The sequence below is a fragment of the Elephas maximus genome, chromosome 2 (genome assembly GCF_024166365.1).
Source record: "Elephas maximus indicus isolate mEleMax1 chromosome 2, mEleMax1 primary haplotype, whole genome shotgun sequence".
In the NCBI taxonomy this organism is placed as follows: Eukaryota; Metazoa; Chordata; class Mammalia; order Proboscidea; family Elephantidae; genus Elephas; species Elephas maximus.
Window position 1 is genome coordinate 36,635,940 of NC_064820.1, and position 18,131 is coordinate 36,654,070.

Sequence of the window (18,131 nt, forward strand, 5' to 3'; positions counted from 1 at the left end):
GCTTCCATGGTTGTTGATTGTGGGTCCTAGTAAAATGAAATTAATGTAATTACAAATTATAATTAACATGATTAGCTTTAGATAATCACTTAGTCTAAATTACAGCGTCCTCCACTAGTGTTATACCTATTTTTGTCATGTATTTAACCAATGTTATGTGTATCTTGTGATAACAGTAATACCTTTAGAAATACCAGAATATTTTTGACTTTCTAAATTCTGTTATGATGGGATGAATATTTTAAGCAGTGTAACCATAACTTTCTAGAACCTGAAAGATAGTGGGATGAAATGGTAATACATTGAAAATGAAATGTAGTCTTTCTCACTGAAAATGATTGTTTTTATTTCTGACCCATCCTTAACGATACAGTTAACTTTTGTTGTGTGTGTTTATAGCACTTGCACAAATAACTTTATTGTATATATATGAAAATGGCATTTACGCAGGCTATAATAAAAAGATTAAAGAATTAAGATTCAACATATAGTAAAATACTTTTATATTGGTATTTGTGAAAGAGTGGTAGGATTATTTATTGGGTACTTCAGTGGGTAAAAACAAAACCTGTTGCTGTCATGTTGATTCCAACTCATACCTGTAGCAGGTTTCTGAAAAATCAAATAATTTTGAGCAATCTTAAATAGACGCTTGAAACTCAGTGTGTGCTAGCAATATTAGGAAGGTTTTGATCACCTCATAGTTTCAGTTAGTCCTGCAAGTGAAAATGTATGGAAGAGACACACATAATATATACATGCAATCTGAGATATCCAAGTGTGTTTGTGTGTATGTGTGTTGTTGTTATTGAATGCCATGGAGTCAGTCAGACTCACAGCGACCCCATGTTACAGGATAGAACTGCTCCGTAGGGTTTGCTTGGCTATAATCTTTACAGAAGCAGATTACCAGGTCTTTCTCCTGCAGAGCCGCTGAGTGGATTCGAACTGCCAACCTTTTGGCTAGCAGCCAAGCACTTAACCATTGCTCTGCCTGTATAGGTCTGAACCAAGTAAACTACTATTTAGAATACAGATTTAGATTGGGGGATACAGCCTTTGTTTTTCTTAGGAGGGTACACTTTTTAACAACTTGGGTGTTATTATATGACTGAGTTTTATTATATGATTACTCTTTTTGGAAAATTACATCTTTTTAAATTTACAGCTATATATGCTGGGGGAGGGACATAAATATTAACCATTATTTTAGTTCTGTAGGGCCTGCCTCTGGAAGAAACACTTGGCTTCACTATTCAAAGTACTTACCAAGGCATAATACAGTAGAAAAGCTAAGACCATGCTGGTGTGTCTAAAGTCAAAAAAACTACATCTTGTGAAATGCATTCTACAAGCGTGCTTTTTTTTTTTTTTTTTGAAGTCGCCATGAGTTGGAATCGACTCGACAGCAAAGGGTTTGGTTTTGGTTTTATTCATATTAAAAATGTTATAGTTATATAGAGTTTAATGAAGTTTTGAAATACAGCAGAGGGCATGTCTTAGTTTTCTAGTGCTACTGTAAGAGAAATACCACAAGTGGGTGGCTTTAACAAACATAATTTATTTCCTCTCAGTTTAGGAGGATAGAAGACTAAATTCAGGGTGCCAGCTCTAGGGAAAGAAGGCTTTGTCTCTCCGTCAGCTCTCACGGAAGGTCCTTGTCTCTTCTCACCTTCTATTCCTTGGCTCCTTGGTGACCTTCATGTGGCATGGCATCTATCTTCCACATCACTGCTAGCTTCTCTGTCCTAATCTGCTCTTTTTATATCTCAGTGATGATTGGCTTAAAACATACCCTAGAGAGATGTGGCCTCTTATAACAAAGAAAGCCCATTCCCAAATGGGATTATAACCACAGATAGAGGGATTAGGGTTTACAGTACATACTTGGCAGGGTGGGACAGGGGACACAAGTCAATAAATAACAGGGTACTTCTGTTAAAAGAAGTTATTTCCACTGCAATTTTTCTCTAAGTGTTGTTTTGGATAAAGACTCAGTTGCTATGAGAGAGCTCCATAGTAGCACTGGGTTAAACAGGGTAGCTTATTTCTTCCTCTTATTAGAGCTCACACACACAGTCAAGGGCTTACATCACAGCTCTACAGTTTGAGGGTCCCTGCTTCCTTCTATATTTTTGCTCCATCATCTCTAGAATACGCCCTTGTCCTCATAGTCCAAGGTGGCTGGCCACTATCATGTTCTCGTCCTAGTTGACAGAGAAGGGAAGAAGAGCAAAGCTCTGCGCACTTCTGTTCTCAGATGGCCACACCTAGCAGCAAGGTAGACTATCAGATGTCATCTTTACTTTAGGCAGTTGTGTGCCCTGCTTATCATTTAGGGAATACTATTTCTGTGGAAACACAGGAGGCACAAATATTAGAGATGACTCTCAAGTTTTGTCAAATGTGTCCTTTCTTGTATTTCTGCAATGCCATAGCGAAGTATCAGCTCATTGGTTCATTTTTCTTTAAAAATTGTTTTTTCCTCTGATCCAGGGTTACAAGTACAGATTATTACTTCCTGAGCGATGGTCTTTATGTACTTGAAGACCAGCTAGAGAACCAAAAACCTTTACATTTGGATGTAATTATGGTAAAACCTTGTAAACTCTGTAACAGCCAAGAAGGAAATGATGCGGTGTCTTCTGCTAAGAAGCCAAAGCGAGCACTGGAAGATGCAGAAAGCACTGCCTCTCCTAACTGTGACTCTTATTCAGAAGGACTGGAAAAGGATGCAGTGACACAGACAAGTGGCCAGGCTTCCCCGGAACCATCATGTTCACGTTCTCCTGAGAGTCAGGAATGCCAGACTGCAGTCAACACTGGGCAAGTTCTGGAAATTTTGAACAAAGGGGATGCATTTGTTTTAGATATTGACTTAGATTTTTTTTCAGTCAAGAATCCTTTCAAAGAAATGTTCACTCAGGTAAATATGGTGTTTTTAAAATGTAGATCTTGAAAATTATAGTACATTTTTCTAGATCAGAGATTGGCAAACTTTCTACAAACAGCTAAATAGTAATTAATTTATGTTTGTGGGGCCACATACAGCCTCTTTCACATATTCTTTGTTTTTAAACCTTTTAAAACCGTAAATACCATTCTTAACCCAAGGACTGCCCAGAAACACTAAGATGTCTTTTGTCAATCCCTGCTCAGGGTACAGTTCGTTATTTTGCATCTGTTAATTAGGGAAATATGTACATGGGTGGTTGAAAAAAATAAAATCATACAAATGTGTAAACATTGAAAAATAACTTATTTTACTCCTATACCCATTCCTTCAGTTCCTCACCTCAGAAATAAATACCATGGCCCGAGCTATTCTATTCGTATAAAACCCTCTGTGGCCGAATTTTCATTTAACAAGGAGGTGTTGCATTACACATGTCACTGCTTTTACCTAATGAATCAGGTCTGTGATCATTAGGGTACCTCAGCAGGTCTTAGATGCAGGTCTGCCTGTGTTCAGTGTTTGATTGCTGGTGCTGGTGATGGTAATGATATTGCACTTTATGGTTTTTATATATATATTTGTCAGAAACCACTGTGAGTTATCTATGGAAGACCTCTGGTAGGCACTGATTAAAAATAGTTAAGATTTGGGGGTGAAGTGTAATCCAGAGCAAGAATGGGGGACCTAGAGTGCAAATCAAGAAGGAAACTTTCTCCCTTACTCTTGCCGTTGCATGTGGAGCCGGTGACCCCTATAACCACCCGACAACAACAGCAACATATTTTCTGTATATAGCTAAAATCCATTTAGATCCTAGAATGTGTCCCTTTATATAGTGGAATATTATTAGAAATAATTCATCTCATAACCCGTAGGCCACCAAGTCTTCCTTAGCTAATTTTTGCTTATTATTGTCATCATACCCAGCTGGATAGAGTTGCCCTGAAGAGGTGATAATATTTACAATAACGTTGTTGTTGTGTGCTGTCGAGTGGAATCTGACTCATAGCGACCCTATATGACGAAGTAGAACCTCCCCATGGGCTGTAATCATTACGGGAGCAGGTTGCCGAATCTTATCTCTCACAGAGCTTCTGGTGGGTTCAAACCATGACCCTTTAGTTAGCACTCAAGAGCTTAACCATTTGGCTACCAGGTCTCCTTAATATTTACAATTAAAAAAAAAAAAACCATTGCCATCAAGCCAATTCCGACTCATAGCAATCCCATAGGACAGAGTAGAACTGCCCCGTAGGGTTTCCAAGGAGCGGCTGGTGGATTCAAACTGCCAACCTTTTGGTTAGCAACCATAGCTCCTAACCACTGCGCCACCAGGGCTCCAATATTTACAATAGAAACTAAAATAATATATTTAGCCTGGTTCTCCCAGAATAACTTTTAAATAATTATCTAAGATATTCTCCTGGTATCAGAGCCAAGGCTAAGCAGTGTTTCACCTAAAGCATAAAAAAAAAAAAAAAAAGCATATCATTGTAAAAAATTCGCTTCTTTTTTGGCACATGGATTGTTCTGTTTTCCAGGAAGAGTACAAAATCCTACAGGAGTTGTATCAGTTTAAAAAGCCTGACGCCAGCCTAACAGAGGTATCCTCCATTTGTTTCTTTGGAATCTTATCTATTTGTCGTTTATATTATTATATCTTTAGCTTATCGGAGTGATCTCACAGGACAGTTGAAATTCTTTGTGTTTGTGTGTGTGTGTTTATTGATGAAGCCCATGGTAAATACTTAAATCGTGTTTTAACAAACTGAACCAAGATTTTCATTGTAGTGGGATTTCACTTTTCTTTTGAAAGTATTAACTGTATAACCTCAGCTTTTAAATGTGTTTTCAAAGGAAGATCTGGTAGACTGTGTTGATACTCGAATTCACCAGTTAGAAGACCTAGAAGCTACCTTTGCTGATTTGTGTGATGGTGATGATGAAGACACTATACAGCGATGGGCTTTAAACCCTGGGTAAGAACCCAAATATTTTTCCTCTTTACTAGTCTGCAGTTCTAGGTTGCTAAGCCTGCTGGATAAATTGCTAAAAAAAAAAAATTAGTATTACATTTGACATATATTTCTGAACAATAGCTAGCAATTATTGAGAGTTTACTATCTGCATATTATAATTCTGAGATTTTTGCTTGCACTGACTCATTCATTCCTTCTAACAATATTATGGTTCCAGTATTATTATACCCATTTTATAAATGAGAAAACCAAGGCACATAGGTTTGATAAGTTGCCCAAAATCATGTAGTAAGTGGGCAGGCTTTTAACCATTGTGCTTTAGCTTCACAATATACAATAAAACCAGCTCTCAAAGGTTTCCTTGTATGAGATATTGTGGTAGGTGTTATAGAGATCAAAAAGGAATGAGGTAAAGAGACGCTCTAAATGTGTAAGAAACAAATATTAACTTATCAGTTGAAAAGTAAGTTATGTAACAAGTGAATTACAATGTGAAAACTGGCCTCTTTTTTCAGAATAGCCCAGCTACAAGTAGGAGAGTTTATTTTCAACCTGCTCATGGCATGAGAGAGCAGAATTTGAAAGCTGGATTCTGTAGGTCATTCATTTGACCAATTCTCTGTTAATATTTCCTTGAAAGTTTGGCACCAGAAGTCCTTTTAGAGTGACAATGTTCAGTGTGAGCCCCTGGGTTAAGAACGCATTTGGCGTTGAAGCTGACTTGAAAGAATATTGACGTAAATATTGTAGTTACTTTAAATCATGTAAATTCAAAAGGCTGGAAAACTAATAATATATGTAAGTTTATGTAAAAACTTTAGGTTCTCATGAGCATAGGAAGATGAGAACTAGCTTCTTTAAAAAGTGATCTTCTACAAACTGTGAGATTATTCTCTAGGATAGTAAATATAAGAGGTCAGTCATAAGACAGGAACATCAAAATGGGGAGTTAGAATCATTGTACTTTGGAGCCAGGACACGAACAGTTACTACAGTTTGTCATGTTGTGGTTATTGAAAATAATTCATCAGCTGTCTAGAGGAATACAGAATAAAGTTGAACAGTGGTTACCTCTGAGGAGAGGAATTGTATTACTGAAAGACTAAGTATATAAGGGAAAAATACCTTCTGTTCTACTATGTGCATATATTGTTTTGTGTTTTGCTTTGTTAGGTGCCCTCAAGTCGGTTGGAACTCAACAACCCTATGCACAACAGAACAAAACATTGCCCAGTCCTGTGCCATCCTCACATCATTGCTGTGTTTGAGCCCATTGTTGTAGGCACTATGTCTGTCCATTTTGTTGAGGGTCTTCCTCTTTTTCATGACCCTCTACTTTACCAAGCATGATGTCCTTCTCCGGGAACTGATCCCACCTGATAACATGTCCAAAGTATGTCATGAGATAAAGTCTTGGAATCCTTGCTTCCAAGGAGTATTCTGGCTGTACTTCTTCCAAGACAGATTTGTTCATTCTTCTGGCAGTCAATGGTGTATTCAGTGTTCTTCACCAACACCATAATTCAAAGGCATCAGTTCTTCTTTGATCTTGCTTTTTCATTGTCCAGCTTTCACATTCATATGAGGCAATTGAAAATACCGTGGTCAGGCACACCTTAGTCCTCAAAGTGACATCTTTACTTTTGAACACTTTAAGGAGGTCATTGCAGCAGATTCACCCAATGTGATACGTTGTTTGCTTCCGTGGGCATTGATTGTGGATCCAAATAAAATGAAATGCTTAACAACTTCAATCTTTTCTCCGTTATCAAGATGTTGCTTATGGTTCAGTTGTGAGAATTTTTGTTTTCTTTGTGTTGAGGTATAATGCATACTGAAGGCTGTAGTCTTTGATTTTATTCAGTAAGTGCTTCAAATCCTCTTCCCTTTTAGCAAGCAAGGTTGTGTCACCTACATAATACATGTTGTTAGTGAATCTTTCCCCACTTCTGATGCCCTGTTCTTCATACAGTCTGGCTTTTGGATTATTTGCTTAGCAAATAGATTGAATAGGTATGGTGAAAGGATACAACCCTGACACACAACTTTACTGATGGATCCCCTTATTCTGTTTGAAGGACTGCCCCTTGCTCTGTGTACAGGTTCTGCATGAGCACAATTAAGTGTTCTGGAATTCCCATACTTTCCACTGCTGCCCATAATTTGTTATGATCCACACAGTTGAATGCCTTTCCATAGTCAATAAAACATTGACTATGACTATGGTATTCTGTGTTTCAGCCAAGAGCCATCTGATGTCACCAATGATATCCCTCATTCCACATCCTCCTTTGAATCCATTTTGAATTTCCAGCAGTTGCCTGTGTACGTACTACTAACGTGTTCTTCCCTTTTGGTATTCTATCTCCAGGTTTTCGTACATGTCATTATAATACTTTACTTTATCTTCTCAAGCTGTCCTTTGAAGTCTTCTGCTCAGCTCTCTTACTTCATCATTTCTTCCATTTGCTTTAGCTACTCTACGTTTAGTCTTTTCTGATATCCATTTTGGTCTTTTCTTTCTCTCCTATGTTTTTAATGACCTTTTGCTTTCTTCATGTATGATGTCCTGATGTCATCCCACAACTCATCTGGTCTTGGGTCATTGGTGTTCATGCGTCAGATCTGTTCTTGAGGTGGTCTCTAAATTCAGGTGGGATATAATCAAGTTTGTACTTTGGCTCTCATGGATTTGTTTTAATTTTTTTCAGCTTCATCTTGAACTTGCATATGAGCAATTGATGGTCTGTTCACAGTTGGCACTGGCCTTGTTCTGACTGGTGATATTGAGCCTTTTCATCCTCTCTTTCCACAGAAGTAGTCAATTTGATTCCTGTGTATCCCATCCAGCGAGGTCCACGTGTATAGTCGCCATTTATGTTGTTGAAAAAATTATTTGCACTGAATAAGTTGTTGGTCTTGCAAAGATCTATCGTGTGATCCCCAGTGTTATGTCTTTCACCACTTACTGATCCTTCTGTTTCCAGCTTTTGCATTCCAATCGTCAGTAATTATCAATGCATCTTGATTGCATGTTTGATAATTTCAGACTGCAGAAATGGGCAAAAATCTTCAATTTCTTCCTCTTTGGTATTGGTGGTTGGTGTGTAAATATGAATAATATCATATTAGCTAGTCTTCCTTGTAGGAGTATGGATATTATCCTATCACTGACAGCGTTGTACTTCAGGATAGATCGTGAAATGTTCTCTTGACAATGATGTGACACCCTTCCTCTTCAATTTATCATTCCCAGCATAGTAGACCATATGATTATCTGATTCAAAATGGCCAATACCAGCCCATTTCAACTCACTAATGCCTAGAATATAGATTTTCAGTTGTACCATTTCATTTTTGACGACTTCCAATTTTCCTTGATTTATACTTTGTGCATGTGCATATATTAGTTATTCAAAGTATTGATTTTAGTTTTTACTTCAAAATAAATTATTCAGAAAAATAAATAAAAAATTCAGGGCCATCCTTCTAATGTATCATAAAGCTTTAAATTATTATCACTAAGGAAAGCAGCAGTGTAGAAGAATAATCCATAACAGTAATGGCCACATCAGTAAGTATTGATCAAGCACTCTAACATCAGTTAATGCTTTTTCTCTCCCGTGTAGGGAGCTAGTCCTAAAAATGATGCCGTCCTTGATGAAATTGGGATTAGAAATAAGTCACCCAACGTGAGTCTCCCTAGAGATACTGAAAAGTACCTACTATTTTGTAATGTCGTGAAGTCTCAAGCCAAGTTTAAAACTTTAAACAGTAAACAAGCATGCCTGAAAACCTTAGTATGCCGAATTCTGTAGCCCATGGATGGGATCATCTTCTGTGGAACCACCTTGGCTGCTGGCAAGCCTCGTTAGCTGTTAATCGCTGCAGGGAGTTTTAGTACACTGATGAAAAAGTCAGTGTGCTAAAATGTCTCTGGCTTGAAGGAACTGAGACTGCTACAGCAGTGAGCTTAGACTATGGTTGGAATTGGAGGTGGGGGGCAGAATAGTACAAAGGAGAAGTGGGTGCAGTGCCACCAAAAGTGTTCTCAAACTAACCACAGCCCTAAAGGGCCAGTCCCTTGGCGTGGAAAGGTCTTTGCTTTTAAGGAAGTGCTTTGGGCCCAGAAGAAGTCCAGAAAGTATCATTAATATAAATGAAAAAGTAACGGGAGGAGTGGCAAGGCAGGCCTCTGTGCCTCTTTTTTTCTTTCAATTTTCTGTCCCTACCACTTAGTGATATTGCAGGGAGGGAGGTAGAGGAGGCATTAAGATACTAGAAACATTAATCAATCAGAGCTTCCAAAGAGCTCTAGCTAATTAAATAACTTAAGAGTTAAAAGCACCATTGTTAATGTGTAAAATAATTTAGCACATTTCTGCTTATAATTGTATGTGTCAATAAATGTGTCCTTAATTTTTTTCTTTTACTTTTCGAAACTATATCTTTTTTTATCAGTGTACTAAAAGCACTTAGTTTTCCTGGTGTTCAGAATATTTTTTAGTCACAGTAGAACTTCCATCTGTCAAAGAGGAAGAAAATCTCATTTTCTTGAGTGCTGTTTTTCAGCCTTTAACACAGTGTAATCTTTTAAGTGAGAAAACAGTCATGAACATTCATTAGTTAATATTTGAAGATAACATTTGAACAGCTTTGTCTTTTATTGCCTAAGCATCCTATGAAGCATGTTAATGGTAAATTTTAAGTATGATATATCACTTGCTACTGTAACTTTCGTTGAGATGGTTAGGGTGTTTAACTGCACAGCTCTGCCCTTTTTTCCAGAATGGAATCACTAGTTCCCCTTGTACAGAGTTTGAAAAAACGGATGCAAGTGCCGGACTATGAAATGGTAAATATTTTATATTGAAGTATAAAACTGACCCTTTATAAAGGAAATTTTCTGAGTAGGAAAGTTTGCCCTTTGTTAGAATGATTTATTTGTATTCCTGGGAAGTCTGAATGAATTATTGAGAGAAGAAATAAGTAAAAAATACACACTTTTTAGAAGACAGACACTGGGAAAGTTTTCCTTACAAAACATCCTTTTCCCAGTTTTATGTGCGAGGCAAAAGTGCCGCATGTTGGGGGCGGAAGGGGTGAGCAGGGGTCTGTGGTCAGATCTCTCACCACAGAATAGAAAGTGTACTATTTCTGAAGTTGTCCAGCCCTCATTCATGTTTATACTCCCTTCCTCGGCCTTCCTTTCCCCCTCTCTGAAAATTGTTTTGGCTGAAAAACCAGAAAAGGAAGCAAGCAGACGGAGCTGCTCTGGCTGTGTAACTGCTTTGTCTGTCAACAGTGAGCTGAGTGCTGTGGCAAAAGATGATACTTTTAATCATCATTTCTTCCATTTTCACATTTGACCCAGTACTTGAGATGAGCAAACTGAGGTTTGAAGGGTCCGAGTAACTTTCCCCAGGTTTAGTGACAGGGCTGCGACCCCTAAGTCTTCTCTCCATCAGGTTCTTCTCTGACTTCGATAAGTTGTGTTTGTTTTGTTTATGTAGTTTGGGAATACAGTCAAGCCACCTAATTTGAACTGAGGTCTAAGTATTTGATTTAATACCAGATTTTTAAGGATGAGAGATACCAGCAAAAGAATATTGAGATTAAACCTGAGCTAATCCACAACGCACCCTTTTCTGAAATGGTAACGATGAAGAATGAGAGTCGGAAGAGACTCCGGACTTGGAGATCCCTGCCAGGCGTATGATACTGGACGTGTCTTCAGGCAGATCTGCTTTAATCACTGCATCACATCTGGATTTGTTGGTTATTGGGAGCGTTTTATACGGTGTTTTTGGCAGGGCTTTGAACTGGTTTGTTCCATTTGACCCCCTGCTGAGAATTTGCTTTAAAAAAAAAAAAAGATATACTGAATCAGAATCTACACTTTTAACAAGATCCCCAAGTGATAATAAATTATACGTAAGAATTACCTGGGGGTCTTGTTGTTATACACAAGAATCACCATGGGGATCTCGTTAAGCTGTAGATTCTGATTCAGCATATCTGGGGTAGAGATGCAAATTTCAGCAGGGGGTCAAACCAGAATGAACCAGTTTGAAGCCTTGGTTTATGGGAAGATGAATGGCATGGTCTTAACACCAAAAAACCAAACCTGTTGCCGTTGAGTCAATTGCGACTTTATAGGACAGAGTAGAACTGCCCCATAGGGTTTCCAAGGAGCGGCTGGTGGATTTAAACTGCCGGCCTTTTGGTTAGCAGCCGAGCTCTTACCCACTGCATCACCAGGGCTCCGGCATGGGCTTAGTCACAAATTATGTAATCATATATGTGTCTACAGCTGCACTGTTAGAACTCTGTGTGGTTTGATCATTTTAGTGCAAAAGAACATGCAGAATCTGTCATTTTACTCCATTGACTGGTCCTTGCCAGTTAAATCTTTGATGTGTATCCAAAGCCTCTAATTAAATAGTAAATTACTAGGTTTTCTTTCCATGCTTTGTACTTAAGTACTCTAGGCAGAACTATGACATATTTGAGTTTCTAGTTTTCAGAACTTTAAAACAGAGATTACAAAGTGGCAACCCATTAGCCAATTCTAGCTTGTAGGCATATTTAGTTTAGTGCTAAGAATGAAATGCCATTCATTAAATTTAAAATACATACGTAGATCTTGGTTAAATGTAAAACTTGTAACAGTAGTGTAAATAAGGCAGGAGGAAGATTTCCCCTTCTAGTACCCTCTTGAAGCTTCAACTGTGGCATTATGTGCATGATTTTAAAAAGTAGATAAAATAATTTGTTAAAGGAAAAGGCGGGATGAGACTATTATGTACACTTTCATATCAATAACTTCTAAAATCTAGGCGAAGTACATAATTCACTAAAAAATGTGAATTATGAAAATTGACTCACAGAAAGATAAACGGGATGAAGCAGTAATCATAAAATAAATTAAAGAATTTTAGTATCAGGCCAAAACCAGTGTACAAGCCAATTCTACCAAAACTTGAGAGAACAGATAAATTTTATTAACACAGAAGCTATTAAGGAACAAAAAAGTCCCAATCCACAAAAATATTAAAAAATAAAAAGATTTGCCAACAAGGCCATTAATGATTGAAGGATCTTTTAAAGACAGCAGTCTTACAGTATAAATTTTAGCTGTTTTGTTTTCAGGTTCACCAGGCTGGCCTAACCTGTGACTATTCAGAACTTCCTCACCATGTCAGCACAGAACAAGAAATTGAGTCTCTTATTCAGTCTGTGTATTGTTTACTGAAAAACTTACCAAAACCTACACTTGTGACAATTGCAAGGTAAGTTTAGTAGGCTGAATGGTGCCCCCCACCCCCCACCACCACCGCCCATAGAGTCTACATCCTAGCCCCCAGAACCTGTAAATGTATTACCTTATATGACGAAAGGATCTTTGCAGATGCAATCAATTTGAGGACCTCAAGATGGGGAGGTTATCCTTTATTATCTAGGTGGCCCCAGTGGAATCACAAAGGTTCTTATAAGAGGGAGGCAGGAGGATCAGAGCCAGAGAGATTGGAAGGTTCTCTGCTGCTTGCTTTGAAGATGGAGGATGAGGCCATGAGCCCAGAAGCAGGCAGCCTCTAGAAGCTAGAAGACATAAGGAAACAGATTCTCCCCTAGAGCCTACAAAAGGAACAACACTGCCCTGATTTAGGACTTGTGACCTCCAGAACTATAAGAGAATAAATTTTGGTTGTTAAGCCACTAAATTGGTGGTAATTTTTTATAGCAAAAATAGGAAACTCTACAGTAATACTAATTTTTAACCACTCAGGTTGGAATTTAGGTGTTGTATTTTCTCTTCCCTAGGTTTTTTTTTAATTAGTGATGGTAGGCAAACAGTGTAGTTACTATTTTATCTTTGATGTTGGCGATATTATTCAGATGAACCCAAAAATTCACATTTCCATGTCCTATAAATGAATACTTAGCTGCTACCATTTTTATATTTGAACATACTATTGTGCTGAATAGCTGCAACAATTTAATAAAGCTAACTTTCTGTCCTATGTTAATCTTTAGTTTTATGTTGAACTGTGAGGTTCAAAAACAAGTACTTTAAATACTTAGCCCAATAATAGGAATATTTATGTAATGCAGTACATTGAATTTAAGAACCATTCTTTACAACACAAACACGTTAAATTCTTTAAATCATTATATATGATTTTATATAATTATATTAGGAACCCTAGTGGCACAGTGGTTAAGAGCTACAGCTGCTAACCAAAAGATCGGCAATTCAAATCCACCAGCTCCTCCTTGGAAACTATCAGGCAGTTCTACTCTGTCCTATAGGGTTGCTATGAGTCGGAATCGACTCAACAGCAATGGGTTTGGGCTTTATACAATTAATTTAAGGTTCTTGAGTGCTGCAAACAGTTTGTGCTCGACCACTAACCTAAAGGCTGGTGGTTTGAACCCACCCAGCAGTGCTACAGAAGAAAGGCCAGGTGTTCTGCTTCATAAAAAAATGACAGCCAAGAAGGCCCTGGGGAGCAGTTCCACGCTGTAACACACAGGGTCACCATGAGTTGGAATCACCTCTAAGACAACAGGTTTATACACATAATTTAAATATATATACATACGCACACAAAATATCACTGTAACATGAAAGAGAAACAAAGTAGTTGATAATAAAATAATATGTATTAATTAAAATGCCCCTCCGGACTTTCATCTTTACAAGGAATCACTGAATGTAACCAGTGCAAGTACAGAGTATGAGTGTATTGTATTCAAATACCATGAGCAACGCTGCATAGTGGCATAGTTTTTCCAGTTATTGAACAATCTCTTAGTAAAGTTCTGAACTTAAAGTCCAATATTCCCTCAATTCAAAGAGTAGTTGTGTTTCTGGAAAATTAAGCTCATGTTAAAACAACTTTTAAAGCACTTCATTTATATATAAAAGTGTTGGCATTTTAGCTCAAAAAATTATAAACAGGTCTTTCACTTAAGTGAATTCTCAGTGGGCTTTGGAATGATGCAGGACAGTTACTCATTTTGCAGGACTGTCCTGCATGTTGCAAGCTTTCTACAGCCCTGCCCTCCTGTTTTGGCCGCCTAAATGCCAATAGCATTCCCCTGGTCATTGTGACAGTCAAAAATATACCAACAGATTTTAAAATACCCTCTTGGAGGTAGCTCCCATCATGAACTACACTGATAGTGTTTTAAAGAAGCCAGAAATCTCCTGGAAAGAATTTACATACCCCTTAATTGTTAAGGCTTGTAAATTAAATTTTTACGTATGACACTGTCTGAAACTAAATCTTTATATGTGTATGTTAGACAGTATTTAGTAACCTAAAGTTGCCCTGTATCATTTACTGTGTATCAAGCATTTACGTTAAGCCTCAAAAATAACCTCATCACCAGGAATGGGGTGAGTTTATCATAGGTCTTACAGTTTATTTCTTTAGGTCTGAAATACTAGTAATAGTAGTAGGATAGATAACTGTGTAATTCCGTTTCTCTCTATAAAGATCTCTATGCCCCTCTCCCCAATCTATCCTCTCAGTGGCTTTCCTCATCCCAGTCCAGAGCCGGGAGACACCGATCAAATATGTTCACATCTTAATCCAGCTAGAATTGGCAGCAACACCGTAACTGCCCAGTGCAACTCAAGTTATAGTTGCTGTTTTCTAGGAATACTCCCGAAATACAGGTTCTTGCCCACCCTACTTTGCTCTTTCCTCCTTCCGCCTAGAAAACTATCCTCAACACCAGCACATTCCCACTTTTTTTTTTGGACCAACCCCTGGATTCTTTAACAATTTTTTTTTAGAAGTAGAACCCTTTTATAAATTGGAAAACCACCACCCTAATAGTTTCTAGGAGCCCTGGTGGCACATTGGTTAAGAGCTTGGCTGCTAACAAAAAGGTCAGCAGTTCCAATCCACCAGCCACTCCTTGGAAACCCTATGGGTCAGTTCTACTCTGTCCTATTGGGTCACTATGAGTCGGAATCGATTCCATGGTTACTGGTTTTTTTGGAATAGCTCCTAGCCCTAATGTACACAAAATAAAAGATTAAGAAAGATGTCCAGTCACTAAAATAATAAGCTCCTGTATTCCCAAGTCGCATCTCCTTTTCAGGGAAACAGCGGTCTCGTGATAAAGCGCTTAGGTTTTGAAGGCACACTGTCTAGGTTCAAATCCTGTCACCAGCACTTATTAGCGATGGGACCCTGTATAAGTTACTTAACCTTTCTTTGTTTCTTATTCCTTTAAAGGGATGGTGATTGTACCTACAAAGTTGAATTATGTTAAAAAGCATAATTCATGTAAAGCACTTGACACAGGGTAAAGATCTGGGTAACTTTTCAACTGTCACTGTTGCAAAATTCAGCACACCTTCATTCCTACTTTTCCTCACTGCAGTATATGATTTTATGCTATTTATATGTATTTCTCTTCTTTCACTTTCTCTTCTTGGTTCCAGATCAAGTCTAGATGATTACTGTCCTTCTGAGCAAGTTGACACCATCCAAGAAAAGGTCCTCACTGTGCTCCGCTCCCTCTATGGGACTCTGGACATTCACCTGGCATACTCAGCAGACGCCTCTCCATCTTGAAACAAAACAGAACGCTGAGCCTCTCCTACAGCCTGGTGTAATAATAGGGCTTTCATTAACTTAATTGTAAATGAGTCTTCCAGAGAATACAGTGTATTTTCTGGAAGGTATTTTCAATCTCCAGACAAATGTCATCCATTGTTGAAAAATGGCAATTTTTTTGGCATCAAGTCTGCCCCCAACTAATGGAATTATTGCTTCTCTTTCTTCCTTTCCATCATTGTCTTCTTCATTTCTGTGAGAGGTTTTTCCTTTTTTCCCCTAGTTTGGTTGGAATGTATGCGATTCACTCATTCATTCAACTGATGTTTATTGAGCACTTGCCATGTGCCAGACTTTATTAGTGCGGGGTATATGCCAATGAACAGAATAGATGAGGCACCTGCCCTCTGAGGGGAGACAAATGAGAAACAAATTATGCGTTGTGGGAAGTGTTAGGAAGGAAAGGACAACCACAAGCATGTCATAGGCGTACTCTTAGTACTCAGGGCACCTTGGCCTTATAGAAAAGTAACATTTTCAAAAGCTAAAAAAAAAAATTTGCCATCCCATGAAAATGCTGCAGGAAGTCTACCTTCTGAGGCTGTTGGGATCATGGCTTGGCTCTCGCGGAATGATCTCCAGCATCGTTGGGATTAAGGAGATCTGGTGCGTAAACTTGACCAAACAGACATCCATTTACTCTTTGCTGATCAAAAAGCCCTTCATGGTTTTTTGCGCCTCCAGGTGGTCACAGTGGGCATCGATTATCGCTGTAGTCCCTAAGTGCCGTGTTATTGGCAGTCTGCGTTGATGGTTTGTTTTTTGGTGTTTTCTTTTCTCCAGATAAACCAGCCTTTTGTGTAAGTAGTAAGAGAAAAGGTTAAATCTGAAATTATGACTTACTATAAATACCCAAGGACATAACTGTCTTTTACTGGCCTCTCCATAAGTAAGAGATCCTAACTGATTCACTCTTAATCATGGAACTTTTTATTTTCTCAGTTTGCCAAAGTCTTCCCATATTTCTTCTCCTTTAGAGGTGGGATAGCATTTAAGAGAAAAAAACAAAAACTACCCATCATTCCCTCAGCCTTTATACACAGCAGTTGTTTTCGTTTCTGCATGTTATTTTCAGGCCTTGTCCACACGTATACATGTATATGTACAGTTGCATGTAAAGCTAAAATTATAGCATGTTCCCTAAATTTGTGGCTAATACCCAAGGACACATTACTATTGTCATTCACTAGGTGGCAGCAGACCCCTTTTTTCCAGGGATTCTATTTTCCAGCAGATTTTTCCTGTCAGTGAGGTGATTTCTGAAGGCTGATAGCATGAATGCTTATTTTTGTTATAAAAATCAAAGTAAACTGACTTAACTTTCCATTTTGATCAAATATTATATGCGAATAAGGTTTATTTTCTCTGGAAAATCCAGAATTGCAGCGTAAGCGGTATTTATTTTTAAGTCTTGAAAGTATTGTTAGAGTTCTGTAAATAGAAGTTACTTTTATGAGTAAATTATTTTGTGTCCGAAAAAAACGAAAAGGAATGTTTTGAAATTTTAAAGACTTTAAATCAGACTCTCGCACTGATTAATGGTGTGTGATCTCATTGCGTTGACGGCATTGATTTTATGAGTCTGGTTTCCTAGTCATTTACTCCAGTTCCCAGGAACTCTGATGTGATTCATCACTGGTTTCGCTCGGGTACAGTGAAGGGGCAGCAGTGTCCTCTCGAGGAACACTCAGCTTGCTCAGTTCTCATGCTCTGTGATTATCTCTTTGAAGAATACAGCACACTCCCTGCTTGTTGACGAAATAGAGCCAACATAGTAAATTACCTCACTGAGCATTCCAAATAGGAAGATATTTGGTTTTTCAAGACATCCTTCATTTGTGTTCCAAGTTCCAGGCAGGCTATACCACAGTACAGTATTTTGGAATGTGTACAAACACTGTTGAAGCATAAAATTTTGAACAATTTTTTTTTAAATGTGCCTTACATATAAACACAGGCCTTAGCTTTGATATTTAACAAGTATATATGTCCCGGTATCTAGAGAAAAGAAATATTTTCTATAGATAACCTGTCTTTTTACGTTCTAGGTTTTCAAGGAGCTCTTAGCCAACGTCCCTCAGTCTTCCTATGATATTCTCTCCGAATCTTCATTTCGTTTTAGCAGTAATGGCCCTGAGACTGGTCCATTGTAATGCCAATAGTTTACAGTCAGTAGTATGTTTCTTAATCCAAGACTCTCACTCACAGTACATTTTAAGGGAAAGCACTTCATGAAACTTAAGCCGTTTTTGTTGGACATCTTTCATGCTTCAGGTGCCTTCCTGCCTTTTCACAGTGCACTGACGGTTGCTTTGATACAACCACTCTTTGCTGTGCTATGCTGTCGTGCCTTGTCATCTTCAGTCACAGTGCTCGTTTCCAAACTCCTGGTCCCAGAGTGTCCTTGTGCTTTTCTAGTCCTAGCTGCCTTCCTAGTTTTCCAGACAGCAGTGCCTCCCATGCCTTTATTCTTGTTTTGAGTTCACCTAACGCAGTCGTGATGACGAAGGTGGTTCCAGTGAACTTTGATTCGTAGCATTCTGTGAGCAGTGACTA

At 38.2% G+C, this 18,131-nt stretch overlaps 2 protein-coding genes across 7 annotated transcripts in view; both read left to right on the plus strand.

Moving 5' to 3' along the window:
• The window catches only part of PDZD2 (PDZ domain containing 2), a 575,078-nt gene that overhangs the window by 8,878 nt on the left and 548,069 nt on the right, over positions 1–18,131 (plus strand). The window lies entirely within an intron of this gene.
• The window catches only part of C2H5orf22 (chromosome 2 C5orf22 homolog), a 42,196-nt gene that overhangs the window by 5,038 nt on the left and 19,027 nt on the right, over positions 1–18,131 (plus strand). The window contains exons 4-10 of one of the 6 annotated variants that reach the window (XM_049861748.1): positions 2,497–2,926; positions 4,498–4,560; positions 4,814–4,935; positions 9,724–9,790; positions 10,511–10,648; positions 12,088–12,227; positions 15,401–15,740. In XM_049861748.1, coding sequence (XP_049717705.1) covers positions 2,497–2,926; positions 4,498–4,560; positions 4,814–4,935; positions 9,724–9,790; positions 10,511–10,648; positions 12,088–12,227; positions 15,401–15,533 — 1,093 coding nt within the window. In that variant the 3' untranslated portion in view covers positions 15,534–15,740. Of the gene's footprint in view, positions 1–2,496; positions 2,927–4,497; positions 4,561–4,813; positions 4,936–9,723; positions 9,791–10,448; positions 11,835–12,087; positions 12,228–15,400; positions 15,741–18,131 lie in introns of those variants that run through there. The other 5 variants (XM_049861766.1, XM_049861770.1, XM_049861757.1 and 2 more) reach the window with 5 other exon arrangements.